The following is a 17253-nucleotide window of genomic DNA, read 5'->3' on the forward strand; positions in this document are numbered from 1 at the left end:
CTTCAAATATCAGAAGCTGGAGCAATTTTGAAATTGTGTTTCTAAATGAGAGGACAAACTAACCTCTGCCTCCCAAAGATCAAGCGAGCGAGGGGACAGACCTGCCCCAGGCCGCTCCAGCCACCACCCAGGCCAGCCCAGGGGACCATCTCTCCAGCAAAGGGTGCATCCCAAGATCCGGGACAGATGCTCAGCCAACAGCTCCACTGATGCCTGTTGGCACAGCTCAAACCCCCCGATCCCAGCACACTTCCCAGAGCTGCATGCAAAACTAAACTCCGCTGCAGCCAGCTGAAAACATAATTGACTTTTCCCTCTTTTCTGCAGTTTATTTTTTGCTCTCCCCTACGCAGAGTGCCGGAGCCAGGGTAGTCCAGTCATGCTCCCTTTGTTTACAGCCGGTTTCTCCTCCATTTCCCTCCCTTGGCCTCAACCTTGCTGGGCTCTCCACTACACGCACGGCTCTCCTGTGATGAGCTCGATGGGTCTCAGCCCAAGCTCACCCCCACCGCCAAACCTCTCCCAGCAAACTGCAGGGGGGGAGTTTCCTCCACTAATATTTTTTTTTTCAGTAACTCAGAAAAGTAAAGCAGAGCCTGAAGCATGTGCCGAAAAGCACCGCAGCGGGGCTCCAAGCCCAGCTCCGGAGCCGGAGCCCAGCGGGGCTCTGCCCGCAGACACCCAGCGCTGCCCAGGCACCTCGTCCCCGACTCCAACACTTCCCGGGTCCCCCGCACCGGCGACACTCGCCACCTCCCGGCTCCTGCCAAAGGTTTTGGCCGGCTGGACTCTCCGCCCCCGGGAGAAGGGGCAAAGCCACTAGAGGAGCCGAGGGGTGGGGGCAGGCGCGGGGGCTGGCGGGGGGGGGAGCTGCAGCCTGCCCGGGGCGAAGCGGAGGGGAGCCGGGCGGCTCCAGGTGCCCCAGCCGCCGCGGAGGGGCGGGCGGCAGAGCTCGGGGGGCGGCTGGCCTCGGTCTCCGGGGCAGCCTCCGCCCGGAGCCCCCCCCATCCCGGCCGGTCCCCGCTCCCCCGCCCCGGCCCCCGAGCGCCCTGCCCGGTCCCCGCCCCGAGGTGCCCGCACCCCCCGGCTCCGCCGCTCGAGCTCCCCCGTGCGCCCTGCCCCGGGAGGCGGCGGCGGCGGCTGCTCCCCGCCGCCGGCGCTGTCCCTGCCCGCGGCTCCCGGTTCCCCGCACCGGCCATGCCGGGGCCGCGCCGGGACCGCCCGGCCGTTCTCCTGCTGCTCGGGGCGCTGCTGGCGGCCGATCTCTACTTCCACCTCTGGCCGCGGGCGCGGCGGGAGCTGGCGGCGGGGTCCCCGGGCTGTCCCTGCCGCCACCGCCGCCCGCCCGCCACCGCCGCCCCGCCGCCCCGCGCCCGCGCAGCCTCCGCGCTGCGGCGCCTCTTCGCCCACCCGCTCTACCGCCCCGCCGCCCCGCCGGGCCCCGCCGAGCCGCTGCTGGGCGCCCGCGAAGCCCTGCGCTACTACCGGCGGAAGGCGACTCGCTGGAACAGGTGCGTCCCGCCGCCGCGGCACCCCCTGCCCGGGCACCCCCTCCCCGGGCGTCTCCTGGGGACCCTCTGCCCGGATATTCCCTGCGCGGGCACCCGCTGCGCAACCATCCTGAGCGCCGGTAGCCCCTGCATGGGTATCTCCCGGGCACCCCCTCCCCAGGCACCCCTCGCATGGGCAACCCCCGGGCACCCCACGCATGAGCATCTCCTGGGCACCCCCTCCCCGGGCGTTCCCTGCATGGGCACCCCCCAGGCACCCCTGCACAAGCATCCCAAGCTCAGGTACACGCTGGGCACCCCCTCTTTCAGGCACCCCCTGCACGGGCACCCACTGCACAAGCATCCCAAGCGCAGGTACGCACAGGGCACCCCCTGCACAGGCATCTCCTGGGCACCCCTCCCCGCACCCCCTGCACAGGTACCCCACAGGCACCCCCTTTCTGGGCAGCTCTGCCAGGCACCCCAGCTTCAGCACCCCCAGGCTGGGCACGCACCCCCCGGGTACCCCCTGGCATCCCCAGACTGGCTTGTGCCCCGCTTCCCGGCTCTCTGCCCCACTGTCCTCCCCACCACCCCATGGACAGGCAGGGCTGAGTAGAGGGGGCTTCCTGGAGTGCCTCCTGCTCTGCTGTAAGACCCCAGGGAAGGGGAATGGTGGCTACTGGGGCATGGGGTGAGACCCTGTGAGCCGGGTCCACCCGGTGGCAAAGCGCCTCCTTTGCTCTGTGTCGCCTTTTTGGCTTGGGGCAGAAGGAGAGACGGCCCCCAGGCGCTGAACCCCAAAGCTGGTTCCCTGCGTCCAGCAGCCCTCGGGGTGGGTGACAACCAGTGCCCCCCAGGCTCCAGCAGCCACAGTCCCCCAGGCCGAGCCCTGCACAGCTGTGTCTGCCTCCATGCAAATGCACGGGTCTCCTCTCATCCACAAGAGCAGTGTTGGGGTGCTGGCCCGCCGTTCAGCCCCTCTCCTGTTCCTTCTGCTGACTTCTCTGCAAGAAAAGATGCAGAGCCTTTACCTCTGGAGAGAAAGGGACGCCCAGCACAGAACCTGCTCCGTGCTGCCTCTCCCAGCCCCAGCAACAGTTGCAGAAAAACTCCCCTATCTCCTGGACTGTCACTAACCCCCACGGCCTCTGCGCCGGTGGGGACAGTGACCCACAGCACCAGCTCTGAGCATCAGCCGCCTGTGCCTATTCCGACCACTGAGGCTTTGCACCCCGAGGCCCCTGAACCCCCGATCTACCCCCCCTTGCAGCAGGGCTGTGGCCAAGCTGGAAACAGCCAGCGTCGCCCAGTGTCTCCCACCTCCTCCCGGCACCCCACCAGCTTCTACCTTCATGCACAAACTCAGATCCAACAGGGACGGCCACGATGATGCGGTGCCAGAGCAGGTCACGGTGGTGTTTCTGCACAGAGGCTCCCAGAACGCCGAGCTCCCAGCATCGCCTCGCTGACCCCTTCATGGGATGGGGAGGGTGCCAGCCTGCAAAGGGACAGCAGCGTCTCCTGGGGACCAGCTCAGAGGTCCCTGTGCTGGCACTTCCCTGCTGCCCAGGTTTGGTTTCCAGCGTCAGACCCGGCTCCTGCTCCTCCCGCCACCCATGTGAGGTTTGCTGAGCCGCGCGGGCAGGATTTCCAAGCTCCCACTTTCTCCACTTGGATGTGTATTCCTCTTCTTGCTGTGGGACTCACCCAGTCCCAGTTTCAGGCGCGATTCGCAGGAGGAGGCGATAGGAAGCGATAATGGAAGGAACCAAAGAATGACCCCCATGGCCTGGAGCCACCCCGTGTGCTGGGCTGTGGGTCACCCCTGCGAGGGTCGCCCCTTGCCCGAGTCAGTCTGGAGCAGGTCGGATCCTTCTTCGCATCACTTGAGGTCCGTGGGCGGTGGGTTTGGGTGTCCTCAGGATGTGGGCCATGGCCGGGCTGTGCCACGGGACAGCCCTGGGTGCACCTTCTCAGAGCGGAGCAATGTCGCCTGGAGACATCAGGATTTCGGCAGCAAGACAGATGCTTCCCAAGCAAAAGCCGGGTGGGGATGGGGGATTTGAATGAAAGCAGCTCCTGGCACATGGCTGATGGCTTCTTGAGCACCCCCAGAAGCTCTGAGCACCCAGTGCCAAGCACTGGCAGCAGCACTGGCCTTACATGCACACCAGCCTCACCTGCGGGACAGTCCTTGCTATTTGATAAGAAATCTGCATTCCCTGACTTTATTTACCGCGTTGTTTAAATGTGCTATTTGCGACGAAACTGCGGCTGCACGTTACCTTTTGTTCCGAGGTTTGGTTACGGTGTGGCCAGGAAGAAAGCTGTGGTGCCATTTGCCCTTGATTGACTTCACTTTGCACCTCCGGGAAGGAGAAGGGAGGCAGAAGAGTATTGATTATTCCTCAGTCACTTTGAAATAAAATATGTGATGCTCATAAGCGGGTAAAGCCTTCAGAGAGCACGCACAGGCCGAGGTGACACGACCTCTCCTGCCGTTGGCGCTGCAAATTGGATATAAAATTGAATGTATAATAAGATGGCACTTTCTGGGGCTGATGCATTTTGTAAGACCGTTAATTTGTTGTGGGCATGGAGGAATTCCTGCCTCGCCAGACACACAGCAGAGCCTGGGCCCTCTCCGACGTGACCAGTGAAAGAGCCATCCCTGTAATTGCCGAGAGCGAAGCCCAGTGTCATCCTCGGGACCCAGGAACTTTCTCTCCCAATCCATGGGTTTAGCGAAGCTCCTGCCGTTGTTGAGGACTGAAGATCGTGCTGCGGGAGCGAAGTCTCCCCCGTCTCTCCCCGAGGTGCGACCACATCCAGTACCGGGCAGAAGAGGGTCAGAGCTGAGTGTCCATGGGCCACCCTCTCCTCGGCTTGCCTGGGTGGCAGCACATTTCTGCATCGCGCGTGGGTCTGGCCGCTGATAAAGCGGCTTTCAGGGCGGCAGGATGCTCCTCTTGAGTGGAACAAGAGGTGGCTTAACCCCGTACCTACAGCACGGCATCCGTGTCTTCATTTCTGCGGCCAGATGGACATCAGTTGGACTGGGACTCTCCCAGCTCATGGAGCGGCCCCAGGACAGGGCCCGTTTCGGATCCCCGTGGCCAGGGGAGCGCAGGAGCGCGTGTCCTACCTCCGCGGCGCTCGCTCTGCGCTGGCTGCTGCCCGGCCCCGTGCTTTTCCCCGGCACTTCAGCTGGGACCGGGAGTTTGATTGCAGGATGCAGAACCAGCTGGAGAGACTGATGGAGCTGCAGGAAGGAAACAGCAAAAAAAATAAAAATCCACACCTCTTCAAAACCAAAAAAAAAAACCAACCAAAACCCCTTAAAAACTCCGAAGCTTATTTTTATCCTTGAAGGAGCAGCTTCATAACTCCGAACTCTGTAACAGGCTGGGTGCCGGGGGAGGCACGGGGCCAGCGGACACCGGTGGCCTGTGCCCAGCATCACTCCAGGCCATGCCCCTCACAGCCCGGCGGCGAGCTGGGGCAATTCTGGGGCTATTTATAGCAAATTAGAAATTAACACGGTTTTTATATCATTGCGTCTTTTTGCAGAGCTCTGTTCTTACAGGGAAATATTTTAGGAATCCTGAAGGAAGCAGGGAGGCAGAGGGAGCTGTATTTTGGGTTTAAAAGGCTGGGAAGGGGCTCACCCAGGGCAGGGACTCTGCGGGCGCTGGGCTGGAAGCAGCCGCCGGCTGGGAATTGCCTCCCCTTGCTTAACCGCTGCATTTTTTTCCCCGTCAGTAATGTATTGCTCACTGCCACCTCGGGGATAACAGCCTGTGTGTCTCCATAAGGAGAGAGCAAATATGGTAAAATATTTGGGCAGCTTCCCTAGGGAAAAATCCTGAGTCATTCTGCTAAATCGCACTGGGGTCTTTACATTGCACAGGGGTCTTAACCCTGGCTGCGGAGGGGGGTTCAGGTTGGGCCTCGAAGACTTGCCCACACAAGACCCGGTGCACAGCAGTGGGATGAAAGGTCGAGGCATGTCCACCGGAGCCAACGGCATCCCACGGCCACATCTTTGTGCACGGCTGCCAGCCAAACCTGCCGGCGAGTCTTAGCATGGACCCGTGTCCGCCTCCTCCCAACCCGGGGGCAGCTTCTGCCTCCTGCACAGGCGGCCTGAGCAAAGAGCCGGATGAGAGAGAAACGCTCCGACGCTTCTCTCCCTGACTCCCGTGGGCTTCGCGCCGCAGCTGACCCGATCCAACTGAAAGGCAAACAAACGGGGAGAGGGGACGGGCTGCTCTGACCTGCGGATACTCCCGGGCTCGCCCTTGCCTGGATTTCTCCCAGGACATCACTGAAACGTGTCTCTCACCACCAGGAAGGTTCACCCCTTGCTCACGGTCAGACCGGACTAACCACACCATTTAGCCTGCTCACACGGGAAAGGATGATGGAAAAAAAGCCAACCAAAACCCAACGTTTTCCTGCTGGTCTGAGCAAGGAAGCAAAAAAACCCGGCAATGTCCATGAGCCCTTTCTGGCCACCAGTGCCAGCTCCTTGGCCAGTGAGTGCCTCGGTGCACGGTCAGCACCCGTTTGCTGCAGCCACCACCACGAGCGTGGCAAACCCCGGCAGAGCCCACGGGATGCTCCCCCCTCCCCCTGCGCCTCCTTCATCCTTTGGAGCTGGAAAAGCACAGGCACCTGCCCTCCCTATCCTTTTTCCCTATCCTATCCTTTCCCTATCCTTTTTCCCTATTGGAAAAACCAAAGGCAGGCAGGGAAAAATTGCCTTTCATCTTCTGTATTTCCCAGAGCGCGCTTTGCTGGGGGTCGGGATTAGCTCTAGCGAGGCGCGAGGCACCTCCCTCTCTCCAGCCGCTCCATCCCAGCCTCAGTTAATGCCCCGCTCGTTATCAGCCCCCTGTATAACCCCCCCCCCCGCCCCGTATCTTGGCACTTCCAGTGCAAACTGAACTTCTTTTTCCCTTTATCAGGACCGGCTGCTCCGTACATGGCTCGGCCGGCGTTAATGAGAAACTAACTCTCTGTCCTCCGCCGGGTGGAATAAGTGACCTTTCGATTGCAGTTTAGCAAAGCGTGGGTCCCAGCTGTAGAGGTCTCAAAGTTAAGGAAAACGATGATCAAGTGGGGAGACGTTTTGGGTTTATTGTGGAACCTGGGAGACCACTTTGACTCCACCTGCTGAAAGAGATCCGGGTTCAACCTTGCCTTTAAGAGGTGATGGGCAGGATGCTGCTGGACGGCCTCGCCGCATCCCTGCTCGCCGGAGCGAGGGCTGTGACTCTGGTCACGGAGGCAATTTGTGGCTCTAACATGGTGAATTCTTCTTTCCCTGCCTGGGACCTCTGGCTTCAGGAAAAAACTCTGTCAGAGATGCAATGACCGTAAAGACAGTCCTCTGCGGAGGCTCGCTTGGAAAAGACCCTGTTGTTCTCCCAGGCTCTCCGGACATCTCGCTGAGCAAACAAGACTCAAGTTATCGGCTGTCACATCACGTCCCCTCCCTAAGTCTTGCCTGGAGCCTGCAGTCCCTCCGGAAAGCACTTCATCCATCACACAGGGCAGCTCCTGTGTTGCTGGAGATGTGGTTTCGCTCCAGCCCTGCCCTGACACCTCTGCGGGTCCTGATGGGGCGAGGAAAAGGCTACAGAGTCCCTCGCATTCCTGTTTGAGGCTGCTTTCCCAGGGCTTTGCAGAGGGAAGAAGGCGGCACAACTCGTGAGACCTTTGACCGTCTCAGTCATCGCTCCCTGCCTCAGTTTCCCCTCGGGTAGCACCCGGAGTCCTTACCCATCCCGTGTCCCCCAGCTCTGCTCCCCGGCACCCTCCCCATTCCCCGACAGCCTCTGGGCTCGGAGCAGTACGGGTTTCCATCCTGTGGCTCATCCTCGTCACTGCTCTCTTCCAGGAGACACAAGCTTTACAGGGAGGAGCTGAACCTGACCTCGCCGGCGGCCCTGCTCCCGCTCCGGCCGGAGGCCAGTTGGCTCCAGTTCCACCTGGGCATCACCCGGGACGGGCTCTACCCGCGCTCCAGCCCCACCGTCAACAGGCTCCTCCGGGACATGCAGGACCTCACCACTGTCAGTGCCGGTAAGCACCCTGCCGCCACGGGGATGGGGACGGAGACATTGGGAGCCATCGGGGCTGAGGGCCTCCAGCCCCCTAAGTCACTTTTGCAAGCAAGCTGGGGGCTGTTGCTCACCGGAGGAAGCTCCGAGCCCTGTGCCGGCTTCCCGGCAGGTTTTGTGCTGGGCAGTTGCCATGCCCTTACCTTGAGACGGGAGGAACGACCCGGCTGTAGCCCTTAGTGCGGCGTGTGTTGGTGCCAGCCATGCTGGGGACCCGTTGCGTGGCAGTTTATTCCCGACAAGCTGCCTCAGCCCCCCATGGGGTCTGCACCCCTCGCCGTGCACCGATGGCGCTGGGGCTGCGGGGGTGAGGGCTCCCCTGCGTGCCCCGTGCTGGGAGGGGGGTCAGCAGCAGGAGACCCAGCCCGTCGGGGTCTCACCCTCCTCCTGCCCCTGCAGACTACAGCCAGGACGAGAAGGCGCTGCTGGGGGCCTGCGACTGCAGCCAGAGTGAGTGCCACGCGCCGGGTCCCGCTCTCCCCTCCCACCCCATCGCTTCGGCTGAGCCCAGTCCCCACCTCCTCCATCCCAGCCGCGGCATTTGAAACATAAACCCAGGCAATGCCAAGCCCTTCTCCCTCCAATTAAACCCCGCCGCCCCAGCAGAGGCTGGGATGTGGGTGCCCGGAGACCAGTATGCCACTGGTTTCTACTGGGGGGAGGAAAATGTCCCCAAGAGGACGTAGCAGATGGTTGCTGGGAGAAGCGCTGGAGGGAAATCTCCAGCACAGGGGAGAGGGAGGAAAAAAGGCCGCAGAAGCGGAGGGGAGGTGAGAGGAGCTGGAAGGAGCGCTGGGATGCGCTTGCCGGGGCAGAAAGCCGAATGGCATCCGAGCGCGTTACCGGTGCTGCACCCCGCGCCCGGGCGGCTGGTGGCTAACGGCCTGTTTCCTCCCCAAGTCGTGAAGCCCAGCGGCGTGCACCTGAAGCTGGTCCTCAGGTTCCAGGACTTTGGGAAAGCCATGTTCAAGCCCATGAGGTAAGGCGCTCCGGCAGAGCCCCCCCCTGAGCCCCCTCTGCCCCGCGGAGCCACGAACCAAGGAATACGTGCATCCTCGGCAAGGACAGCCACGCGTCTGTCCTCTCCTGCGCTCACCTACCTTGACAGCTGAAAAGTTTTAATTATTATTGGCTGCTTGCAGCATCCCAGAGCCGCGCGTGGGTAAACACCGATGTTCCCACACTGCTTATTGACGGTGGAAATCTCTCGGTTCATAGGTGCCAGGCAGCAAAGGACCTCGGGACACTTGTTCTCCCATTAGGGACTGCCCGTTTCCTCCTCTTCCCCGCTGACTGTGTGTTTTACCTTGTTTCTCCTTGGGTTCCCCAGAGTATTTCTAAGAAATAGCCATCAGCCCCGGTCACCTCAAAGAGGAGTTTTAAATCACTTCTGCACTTATTTCTACCCCCGTGGGACTCTCTACGTTTATTGCCCCTCACTTTACTTTCTGTGCCCAGGCAGGGCAGCTGGCAGCACGCCGACGGCGATGGTTTGCTCATCCAGAAAGCAGCCAGCTCCTCTCCCGCTGGTTTCTATCCATCTCTGCCCAGTGTCGGGCAGGTCCCGGAGGAGGAAAGCATCCAGGGGCTCAGCAATGCCTGTGGGCTTGCCGGTGACACACAGCTGAACGCGCAAATTCACGCGCTACACATATTGGGGCACTGAGTGACGGAGCCAGAAAATGAGATGAAATGAGGAGCTGCTGGTGTTACTGTCTCAAGGATAGGAGAGCATCAAACCTGAGCTCTTCCCTGCCTCCCGCGGGGACCTGAGAAGGGCAGCATGGCCTCCAGCATCCCCTGATGCTCTCCTGAGTGGGTCTAAACCCTGGCACAAAAAGTTTTAAAGCCCCAAGTCTGCCCTTCTGCCTCCCTCGCCCACCCAACACCGAGACAGGGTGCAAGCGCTGCTCCCCGGCCCGGCGGGTTGGTCCCAGCTCAGCACCAGGAGCTTTGGGTCCTGGCCTGGCCACCAGGCGCTGAAGCTCTGCCCGGTGGCCCTGGCGCCAGCGTGGCCACCACTGCTGTCCCCAAGCACACCAGATGTCGCTTAGGTACACTGTCCTTGTGCCACCACCACTTTGTGTCCAGCCCTGCCCTGCCGGGTTAGATTAACCCCCTTGCTCTCTCCCAGGCAGAAACGTGAGGAAGAGACTCCTGAGGACTTTTTCTACTTCGTTGACTTCCAGCGGCACAACGCGGAGATCGCCGCCTTCCACCTGGACAGGTAGGGACCTGCCTCCTCCGGCTGCCAGCACCCAAGTCCTCTGCCCAGGGAGAGCTCGGGCAGGAGAAAAGCCGCGCTGCGCCCTGCGGAGCTGCTTGGCCTTGGAGAAGCGATGGCTTTGCAGCACCCATTTGGGAGGCGCTGCGCAACCTGGGGACGGGGTGGCTCTGGCTCCTACCTGAAGCCCAGGAGTCAGCTTCGCCTTGACCTCTTGGCTGGCAGGTGCAGCGCAGGTTGCAGGCTGGTCGGGTATTCGTCACACGGCCACACGCGCGTGGTCCCTCCCGTGCATCGAGGGGCAAAGATGAGCTCCGGGCGCAGCCTGGCTCCCCTCCCGCTGAGGGAGTCACGCGCTCGATCAGCAATCAAGGCGCGTTTTGGATTGAGATAAACCGCAGTGACGCGGTTTCGAGCCCTCAGCTAATGAGCAATTAACCTGGCACCTCTTCCCAGCAGGCTTTGTATTTAATAAAATCAAAAATACCCTTAGAAGAGGAGGGCAGCAGCCTCCACCCCCTCGGTGGGCTGAGCATTGAACATCAAGGGGAAGGGGTCCCCAATGATGATGGTGGATGGGGGTCTCCGGCTCCCAAGCCCAACTGATAAGTACTAGACTAGGTCCTGTAGCTGAAGCTCTGCGGGAGGGAAGGAGGAGAGCTGAATTCCCTTTCCAGCTCTGCCCCTGCGTCACCCCAGTGACTCTGCTTGACTCACCTACCATCAGCTCACCTTGCCGCGTCCCAGCTCCAGCACCAGAAAAAATGAGGCCGGGCCGCTTTTCTGAAGTGCTTTGTGGTTTTGAGAGCTGAAAGATGCTACATGAAAGCAAACGTTGGGTTTCTGTTTTTGGTTTTTGTTTTTTTTTTTTTTCTTTAAACATTGCTCAATAAGTAACAGGCTAAATCCTGTTTTGTGCCTGGTTCTCAGAAGCAGAGGGCATTACCCCAGGAGCAAAGCACAGCATTAGCTGGTTCACCCCGTGTTACTGACTCAGCAATCAACAGCGGCTTTCCACTCTCTCCTATAAATGCCTTTCTGCCCCAGGCCCTGATTTTTTTTTAAGAATATTTGAGATGAATCAGCCGGGCATGAGCGCCTCCGAGTGGGGCTGATCCCTCCTCGCCTCCCGCTGTTTCAGCCGCCTTGTACCAGGTTCAACGCGTCTTTGCTCCATGTCAAACCCAACATTGTAGAAGGGCCTGAAGGGCTCTTCTGCCTCCCCAAGGACCCAGCTTGCGTGCGAGGGGATGGGAGAAACCGGTTAGGGAGAAGACGTGAATCCTGGAGAATATCCAGATTGTTGCAGGCAGCAGCTATTAAAATAGCAAAATCTGAACTTGGACACATTTTGATCCAGAGGGTAAAATCTAGCTATTTGCTAGAAAGAAGCTGGGAGAAAAGAAAAAAAAATAATCGATGGGGGTGCAGTCATCAAAAGGCCCCTGGTTTACCATCGGAAGGGAGGAGGGCAGCGTCTGCCGTCCCACGTTGCCATCCCATGCAGTAATGTCCCTTTGCACCGCAGGCTCTGAGCCACTGTCCCTTTTGTGCAGGATCCTGGATTTCCGGAGGGTGCCACCCACGGTTGGGAGGTTGATCAACATCACCAAGGAGATCCTGGAGGTCACCAAGAACGAGATCCTGCAGAGCGTCTTCTTCGTCTCACCAGGTAGGCAAGCGCTTGGCTGCCGCCAGCTGGGGTTGGACACGTTGGTCCATGGTGGGTGGCAGGGCAGGGTCTGCATGCAGAAGGGGGCAGCAGCACTTGTGCTGTTGAACAGAAATTAAATTCTTGGGTGAAACATGCACAAAGACACCGTTACAGTAGAGGTGTCCCTGAGCTGGAATCATCTGCCGGATCTACTCGCCTGCCCAGTTTTCCCCATCCTTTCCCCTAGCGTGGGATCATGTCTGTCCATCGACCAAAATCCAGGTATTGTCCACGATTTGGCAGTTTCACGTCCATGATGTGGGTACCTAAGGCACGATATACGCAGTCACTGTCATGCGATGGGGAAGAGGTCAGTCCAGGCTACCTTGCAGTCTCCTGCGGATCGTAGCTCCTTTCTCCGGTTCTCCTCTCTCTTCTCCTCCCAGCCAGCAACGTTTGCTTCTTTGCCAAGTGCCCGTACATGTGCAAGACGGAGTACGCGGTGTGTGGGAACCCTCACCTCCTGGAAGGGTCCCTCTCCGCCTTCCTGCCATCCCTCAACCTGGCGCCACGACTCTCCATCCCAAACCCATGGATCCGCTCCTACTCGTTTGATGGAAAAGAGGAGTAAGTGGGTAAATGATGCTGCTTCTCATATCTGCCTCGCAGGGAGAGCGTGGGAAGGAGAATGAGCAGGGTACGGACACACAGACATGGGTACAGAAATGGTACGTCCAGGCAGAGGAAGGCTAAGGCTCAGAGATCGCCCGTAATTCATCTAATAACTCTTAATGCTTGGGCGTTGACTGGGGCTGACTGCCAGTCTCCTGCATGCACAAGGAGAGATTTAAGTCCTCCTCCTCCTCTCCATCTCCACACGGAAGGCCGGCTTTGGGGTGCTGTTGGGACACTGATTGCATTTCCCCCTTCTCCTCCATCTCCTGCAGGTGGGAAGTGAATCCGCTCTACTGCAACACGGTGAGGGAGATCTACCCCTACAGCAACGGCAACCGGCTGCTTAACATCGTTGACATGGCCATATTTGACTTCCTAATAGGTATGATGAAGGGGGAGATAACGTTCCTTCCCTCCGTGGGGGCCGTCAGCACCAGTCTGCCTGCCCTCCCGCGCCACGGTGTTTCTCAAAGCCCTCCCTCCCGCTCCGGAGACAGCACAACCCCTCCTGATGCGCAGGCAAGGGGGAGCCCCCAAGCCCGCCCCCACCCAGGGGGCCCAGCAAGACGAAAGCAGCACCTCCGAGCATCTTAGACACTTCCAGCACAGCAACGAGCGTTTCGCGCAGATCTGAAAGAAAACGTAGGATAGTTTAGAAAATTACTTTTTCACACGCAAGGGAAACTCTGTTCCTCTGTCTGCCCTTTACCAGGGAACATGGACCGTCACCACTATGAAATGTTCACCAAGTTTGGGGACGACGGCTTCCTCTTGCATCTGGACAACGCCAGAGGGTGAGGCTGGGGGAGGACATGGGGGAGGACGTGGGGGAGGGGGGGAAGGTGGCGGGCAGGCACTAAAGCTCCGCGCTCTCTGCTCACCCCCCCAGGTTCGGGCGGCATTCCCATGACGAAACCTCCATCCTGGCCCCGCTCTCCCAGTGTTGCATGTAAGTGCCAGCTTCACCTTGCCTCCCAGACACGTCGGTGTTAGCAGCGTAAGGGACGGGCAGCACCCGCTGCTGGAAGTCACACAGGCCTGGCTCCATCCAGGGAAGGGAGGACCCCTCTAATCCCAGCCAAGGGCGCAGGCCAGGCACCGGAGCACGGGAATCACAAGTTGTCCCAGAAACAGGGATTAAGCTTTTATACTAGTTAGAGTTTTAAGCTCTGTTGTGCTGCAGCCTGCTGTGGTGTCAAAAAACTGTCCTGCCCGAATACTTTCCCGTTGACACTGAAAGGCCTTGCGAGCGTAAAAGCTTTCACTGACAGACCAGGAGACACCGTCCATTGGATCAAACCCTTCCAGAAGTCTCTCCTAGCATTTCCCAGTCCATCGGCACGAGGCTCTATCAGCCCCGATCGTCTGACGTGAAGCTCTGACATCTCCATCCAGAAGCCTGGTAGAACTTTAATACAGCTAATCAGGTTTCTTCCTCCCACGGCGTTAAGCAGAAGCTCATAAATTTTACTATTTGAATGCTATCTTCTCCCTTTGTTAATTCACATAAATCATCAGCCGAAAGTTAAATTTAAGAGACGGAAAAAACTGCTCTTCCCTGCGGTTTCTCTTTCGGAGATGCGTAACCTATTTCCTCGCTGTACCTGCTCCATCTCAGCCTCGGGGTGCTTAACCACGCTCCCGCCCCGTCTGCTCCTAGTACGGGATCTAATTTTAAGAACTGCTATTTGCACCCAGTGGGTCTCTTCATTTATAATTGCAGCCCTGCAGTGAATCCTTCTCACAAACTCCCTATTTTGTGCGGTTTAAATTAACTCTACCTCTTACTTTGACCTGTATACAGTAAGATCCACAGGTCAGATCCTTCCTATTCTTCCAGATCCACTTCCCAGAAGCTGCTGTTAATTTAGTTCTCTTTGTAAAAGACCGCAGTAAGAAGACCTGCAAGTCACACCTTGTAATAAGCCAACTAGGGCCAAGAAGAGTGGAAAAGCAACTCACGCTGCCCGAGGGAGACACACAAAACCTCATTTCCCACAACAGCCAATCCATTCCGAGTGGAGGAGCATCCAAAAACCCTCGGAAAGGAAATAAAAAAAGTTTCTTTGAGCAAGCGCAGAGGCCACAGATTTCAGCCTGCCCTGACCAAGCAGCCGGACTCAGCCCACCGAGGCACATCCCTGTTCCTACGTGAAGCCAAGCCCCGTACACCTACGTGGGAACAAAGTCCTCCAGCCGCTCCAGACAAGAGGGACCCCCTCAAACCACGGGCTGCTCCCTTCCCTGGTAAACACCTCCATCTCCTGCCCAGCTGAGTTCTTCGCCAAGTTTGGCTTCCAGCAGATCTAAGTCTTTTTAGCTACCTTTCACAGCTCCCGCACCAGTCCTTGTCCCACACGTTGGAGTCTGCTGCTCTCCTCTCCCTGCGTTGCTCCCAGTCCAGTGAACGGCACAAATACAGCCATGCAGGAAGAGATGGTCATAGAATCATAGAATGGTTTGGGCTGGAAGGGACCTTAAAGGCCACCCAGTGCCACCCCCTGCCCTGGGCAGGGACACCTCCCACCAGCCCAGGTTGCTCCAAGCCCCGGCCAACCTGGCCTTGAACCCCTCCAGGGATGGGGCAGCCACAGCTTCTCTGGGCAACCTGGGCCAGGGGCTCACCACCCTCACAGCAAACAATTTCTTCATAAGTATCTCATCTAAATCTCCCCTCTTTCAGTTTAAAACCGTTCTCCCTCGTCCCATGGCTCCCCTCCCTGATCCCGAGTCCCTCCCCAGCTTTGCTGGAGCCCTTTTAGGGACTGGAAGGGGCTGGAAGGTCTCCCCGGAGCCTTCTCTTCTCCAGGCTGAACCCCCCCAGCTCTCTCAGCCTGTCCCCACAGCAGAGGGGCTCCAGCCCTTGGATCATCTCCGGGGCCTCCTCTGGCCCCGCTCCAGCAGGTCCGTGTCCTTCTTGTGCTGAGGCCCCAGAGCTGGACACAGCTCCCTTCTGCCACGCGACGGGCATCGCTGACCAAAGACATGCACCTCGCTTGGCTGCTCTGGAGCGGTGCCCACACCCGGCGCCATTCAGGGAGTGCTCGTCCAGGCACGGCAGCAGCTACAAGCCTTTCACCAGACATCTGAGCAGCACGTGTCCTCCCGGGGCTGCGGAGAGCCAGAGCACTGGTCCCAGTCGCTGCCCTGGGTAAACAACAGACACACAAAGGCAAATTCTGGAGCTGGTTAAAATGTTTCTGACTACACCTTATTCCATCTGGAAATTTCAGCTCAGCTAGAGAGGAACGGCTCCACGAACACAAACTACTTCATTTACAAAATTTAAAGGGCAATAATTAAAGCCGCTGATTAATTTCAGTATTAGAGATGCTGAAGTCAAAACACTTTTGCTGAGGATTAAACAAATGATTTCAGAATACTGAGTTGCGTTCCAGGATTACAGCTTTTCTTCCCACTTTCTGTCAAAAGGAAATAATATTTACATCTCAGTACCTCTCAAGGTGAAAAAGTCACAGTTAAATCACTTTTAAAGCCTCTTTTTGATCAGAGTTTTGACATAAGATTTTTTTTTGTCATTCATGCCTCTTCCTTTTACCTCCCCCTTTGTCCCCATCCCATAAATGTCACCCTTGGAACATGGCACCACCAGGCAGTGATCTGGGGAACTGGGTCATCTCTGACTCAGAGGAAAAACACTCATTACTGAGAACTTCTATCATGTTTTTCTCTCTGATGGCAGAAATCTGCAGTACAAACACTCTGCAGTCTGGAAAAACAAAGGAAGAAGCAGAGCTTCCTGCAAAAAGTATTCTTTTGCTTCAGAAAGAGAAAGCTGTTGTTCCAAATTTCTTTGTCACGTATCTTCACCCATCTTTGCCCTCCCTCCTTCCCCTAGCGCCCAGGGGCTCAGACAGCTGGTTCTTGCCAACATGCTGCAAGAAGTTCGCATTAAGGTGTCTGATTTCTTTTTTTTCCCCAGAATAAAGAGGACGACGCTATTACGACTCCAGCTCTTGGCTGAGCCCGAATATCGGCTCAGCGATGTGATGAGGGAATCCCTCCTGCAGGACCCCCTGGCACCAGTCCTCACCGAGCCCCATCTCTTGGCTTTAGACAGACGGTTACAGCTTATCCTGAAAGCTGTGAGGAAATGCGTAGACACGTATGGAGAAGCCAAGGTGGTGACCAACGACACCACGCCACCCGAGGCTCCCGCGCCCGACAGAGCGAAGCTGACCACTTAAACAGTCCTTAACTCATGCTCAGAGGTAGGGAAGACCCCTGCAAGCCAAGTGGCAAGTTTAAAAGCTGGTAAATTCCATCTACAAATGCTGGGGAGACCGAGAGGGGAAAGTCTTCAGAAGATCTTCAAGAATCACACTGGGCATCTGTGCTGGGCACTCAACCAAAGTGTCTGTGCTTGGCCAGTGTGTTGGTAAGTTGTGGTCTGACTGCAGCAGACCTTTACACCCCAAATACCAGCTCTCTGGTGTAAGAGCAGCGATCTCCCGCTCTGCAGTTGGCCATGCCCTTGGGAGGGCGGGGGAAGGCATGGCCATTGGTTTGCTCAACCTGCACGGCCTCTCAGTCTGGCCAGTGAAGGACACAAACTAGACCCAAGGATGAGGCTTGAATAAAGAGATGCCAAGACCCTTTTCCTCTTACTAAGTCTCTGTTCTGTAATCAAGACTGCGTATGTGAGAAAAGAGCAATCTTGCTTCACAAGGGCAGTACCTGCCGCTGAGCTGAGATAGCCCGGTGATGCAGCGTGGTCGGCCTGAAGAGCATCTGCCCAGTGTTCACCATCAGGGGTGTCCGTTGTCCCCCAGTGTCTTCAACAGACAGCGATCGACCCGCTTTGGCCTGTGCGCATCGCTCAAAAGCCCGCTGGCTCACAGGGCAGTAAAACCACTTCTGCGTTTACCTGCCTGGTGAGCTGAAGAGCCGGTCTGGGTGATAGGAGAAAGGCAGGTATGGATTGCCTTTGATCCCAAGGGGGGAAAAAAACACCAGACCAAACAGCTCACAGGCATAGCACTGTATTCACAAATCAAGAAGCCATCCACTGCTGGTGAAAACATTTTGCCAAGGCAGGGAGATCTATCTCAGGTCCTC

The 17253-nt window shown here is 58.0% G+C and overlaps 1 protein-coding gene across 1 annotated transcript; it reads left to right on the forward strand.

Annotated features, from left to right (window-relative positions):
- The first annotated feature begins 1104 nt into the window (after positions 1-1104).
- On the forward strand, positions 1105-16818 carry FAM20A (FAM20A golgi associated secretory pathway pseudokinase). The gene is made up of 11 exons (XM_054221750.1): positions 1105-1511; positions 7399-7583; positions 8021-8071; positions 8522-8600; positions 9756-9848; positions 11402-11517; positions 11946-12126; positions 12447-12556; positions 12887-12968; positions 13064-13123; positions 16118-16818. The coding sequence occupies exons 1-11, from the start codon at positions 1198-1200 to the stop codon at positions 16380-16382; spliced, it is 1536 nt and encodes a 511-aa protein (XP_054077725.1). The 5' UTR covers positions 1105-1197; the 3' UTR covers positions 16383-16818.
- The last annotated feature ends 435 nt before the right edge of the window (positions 16819-17253 follow it).

Source organism: Rissa tridactyla, chromosome 15 (assembly GCF_028500815.1).
Source record: "Rissa tridactyla isolate bRisTri1 chromosome 15, bRisTri1.patW.cur.20221130, whole genome shotgun sequence".
NCBI classification, from domain to species: domain Eukaryota; kingdom Metazoa; phylum Chordata; class Aves; order Charadriiformes; family Laridae; genus Rissa; species Rissa tridactyla.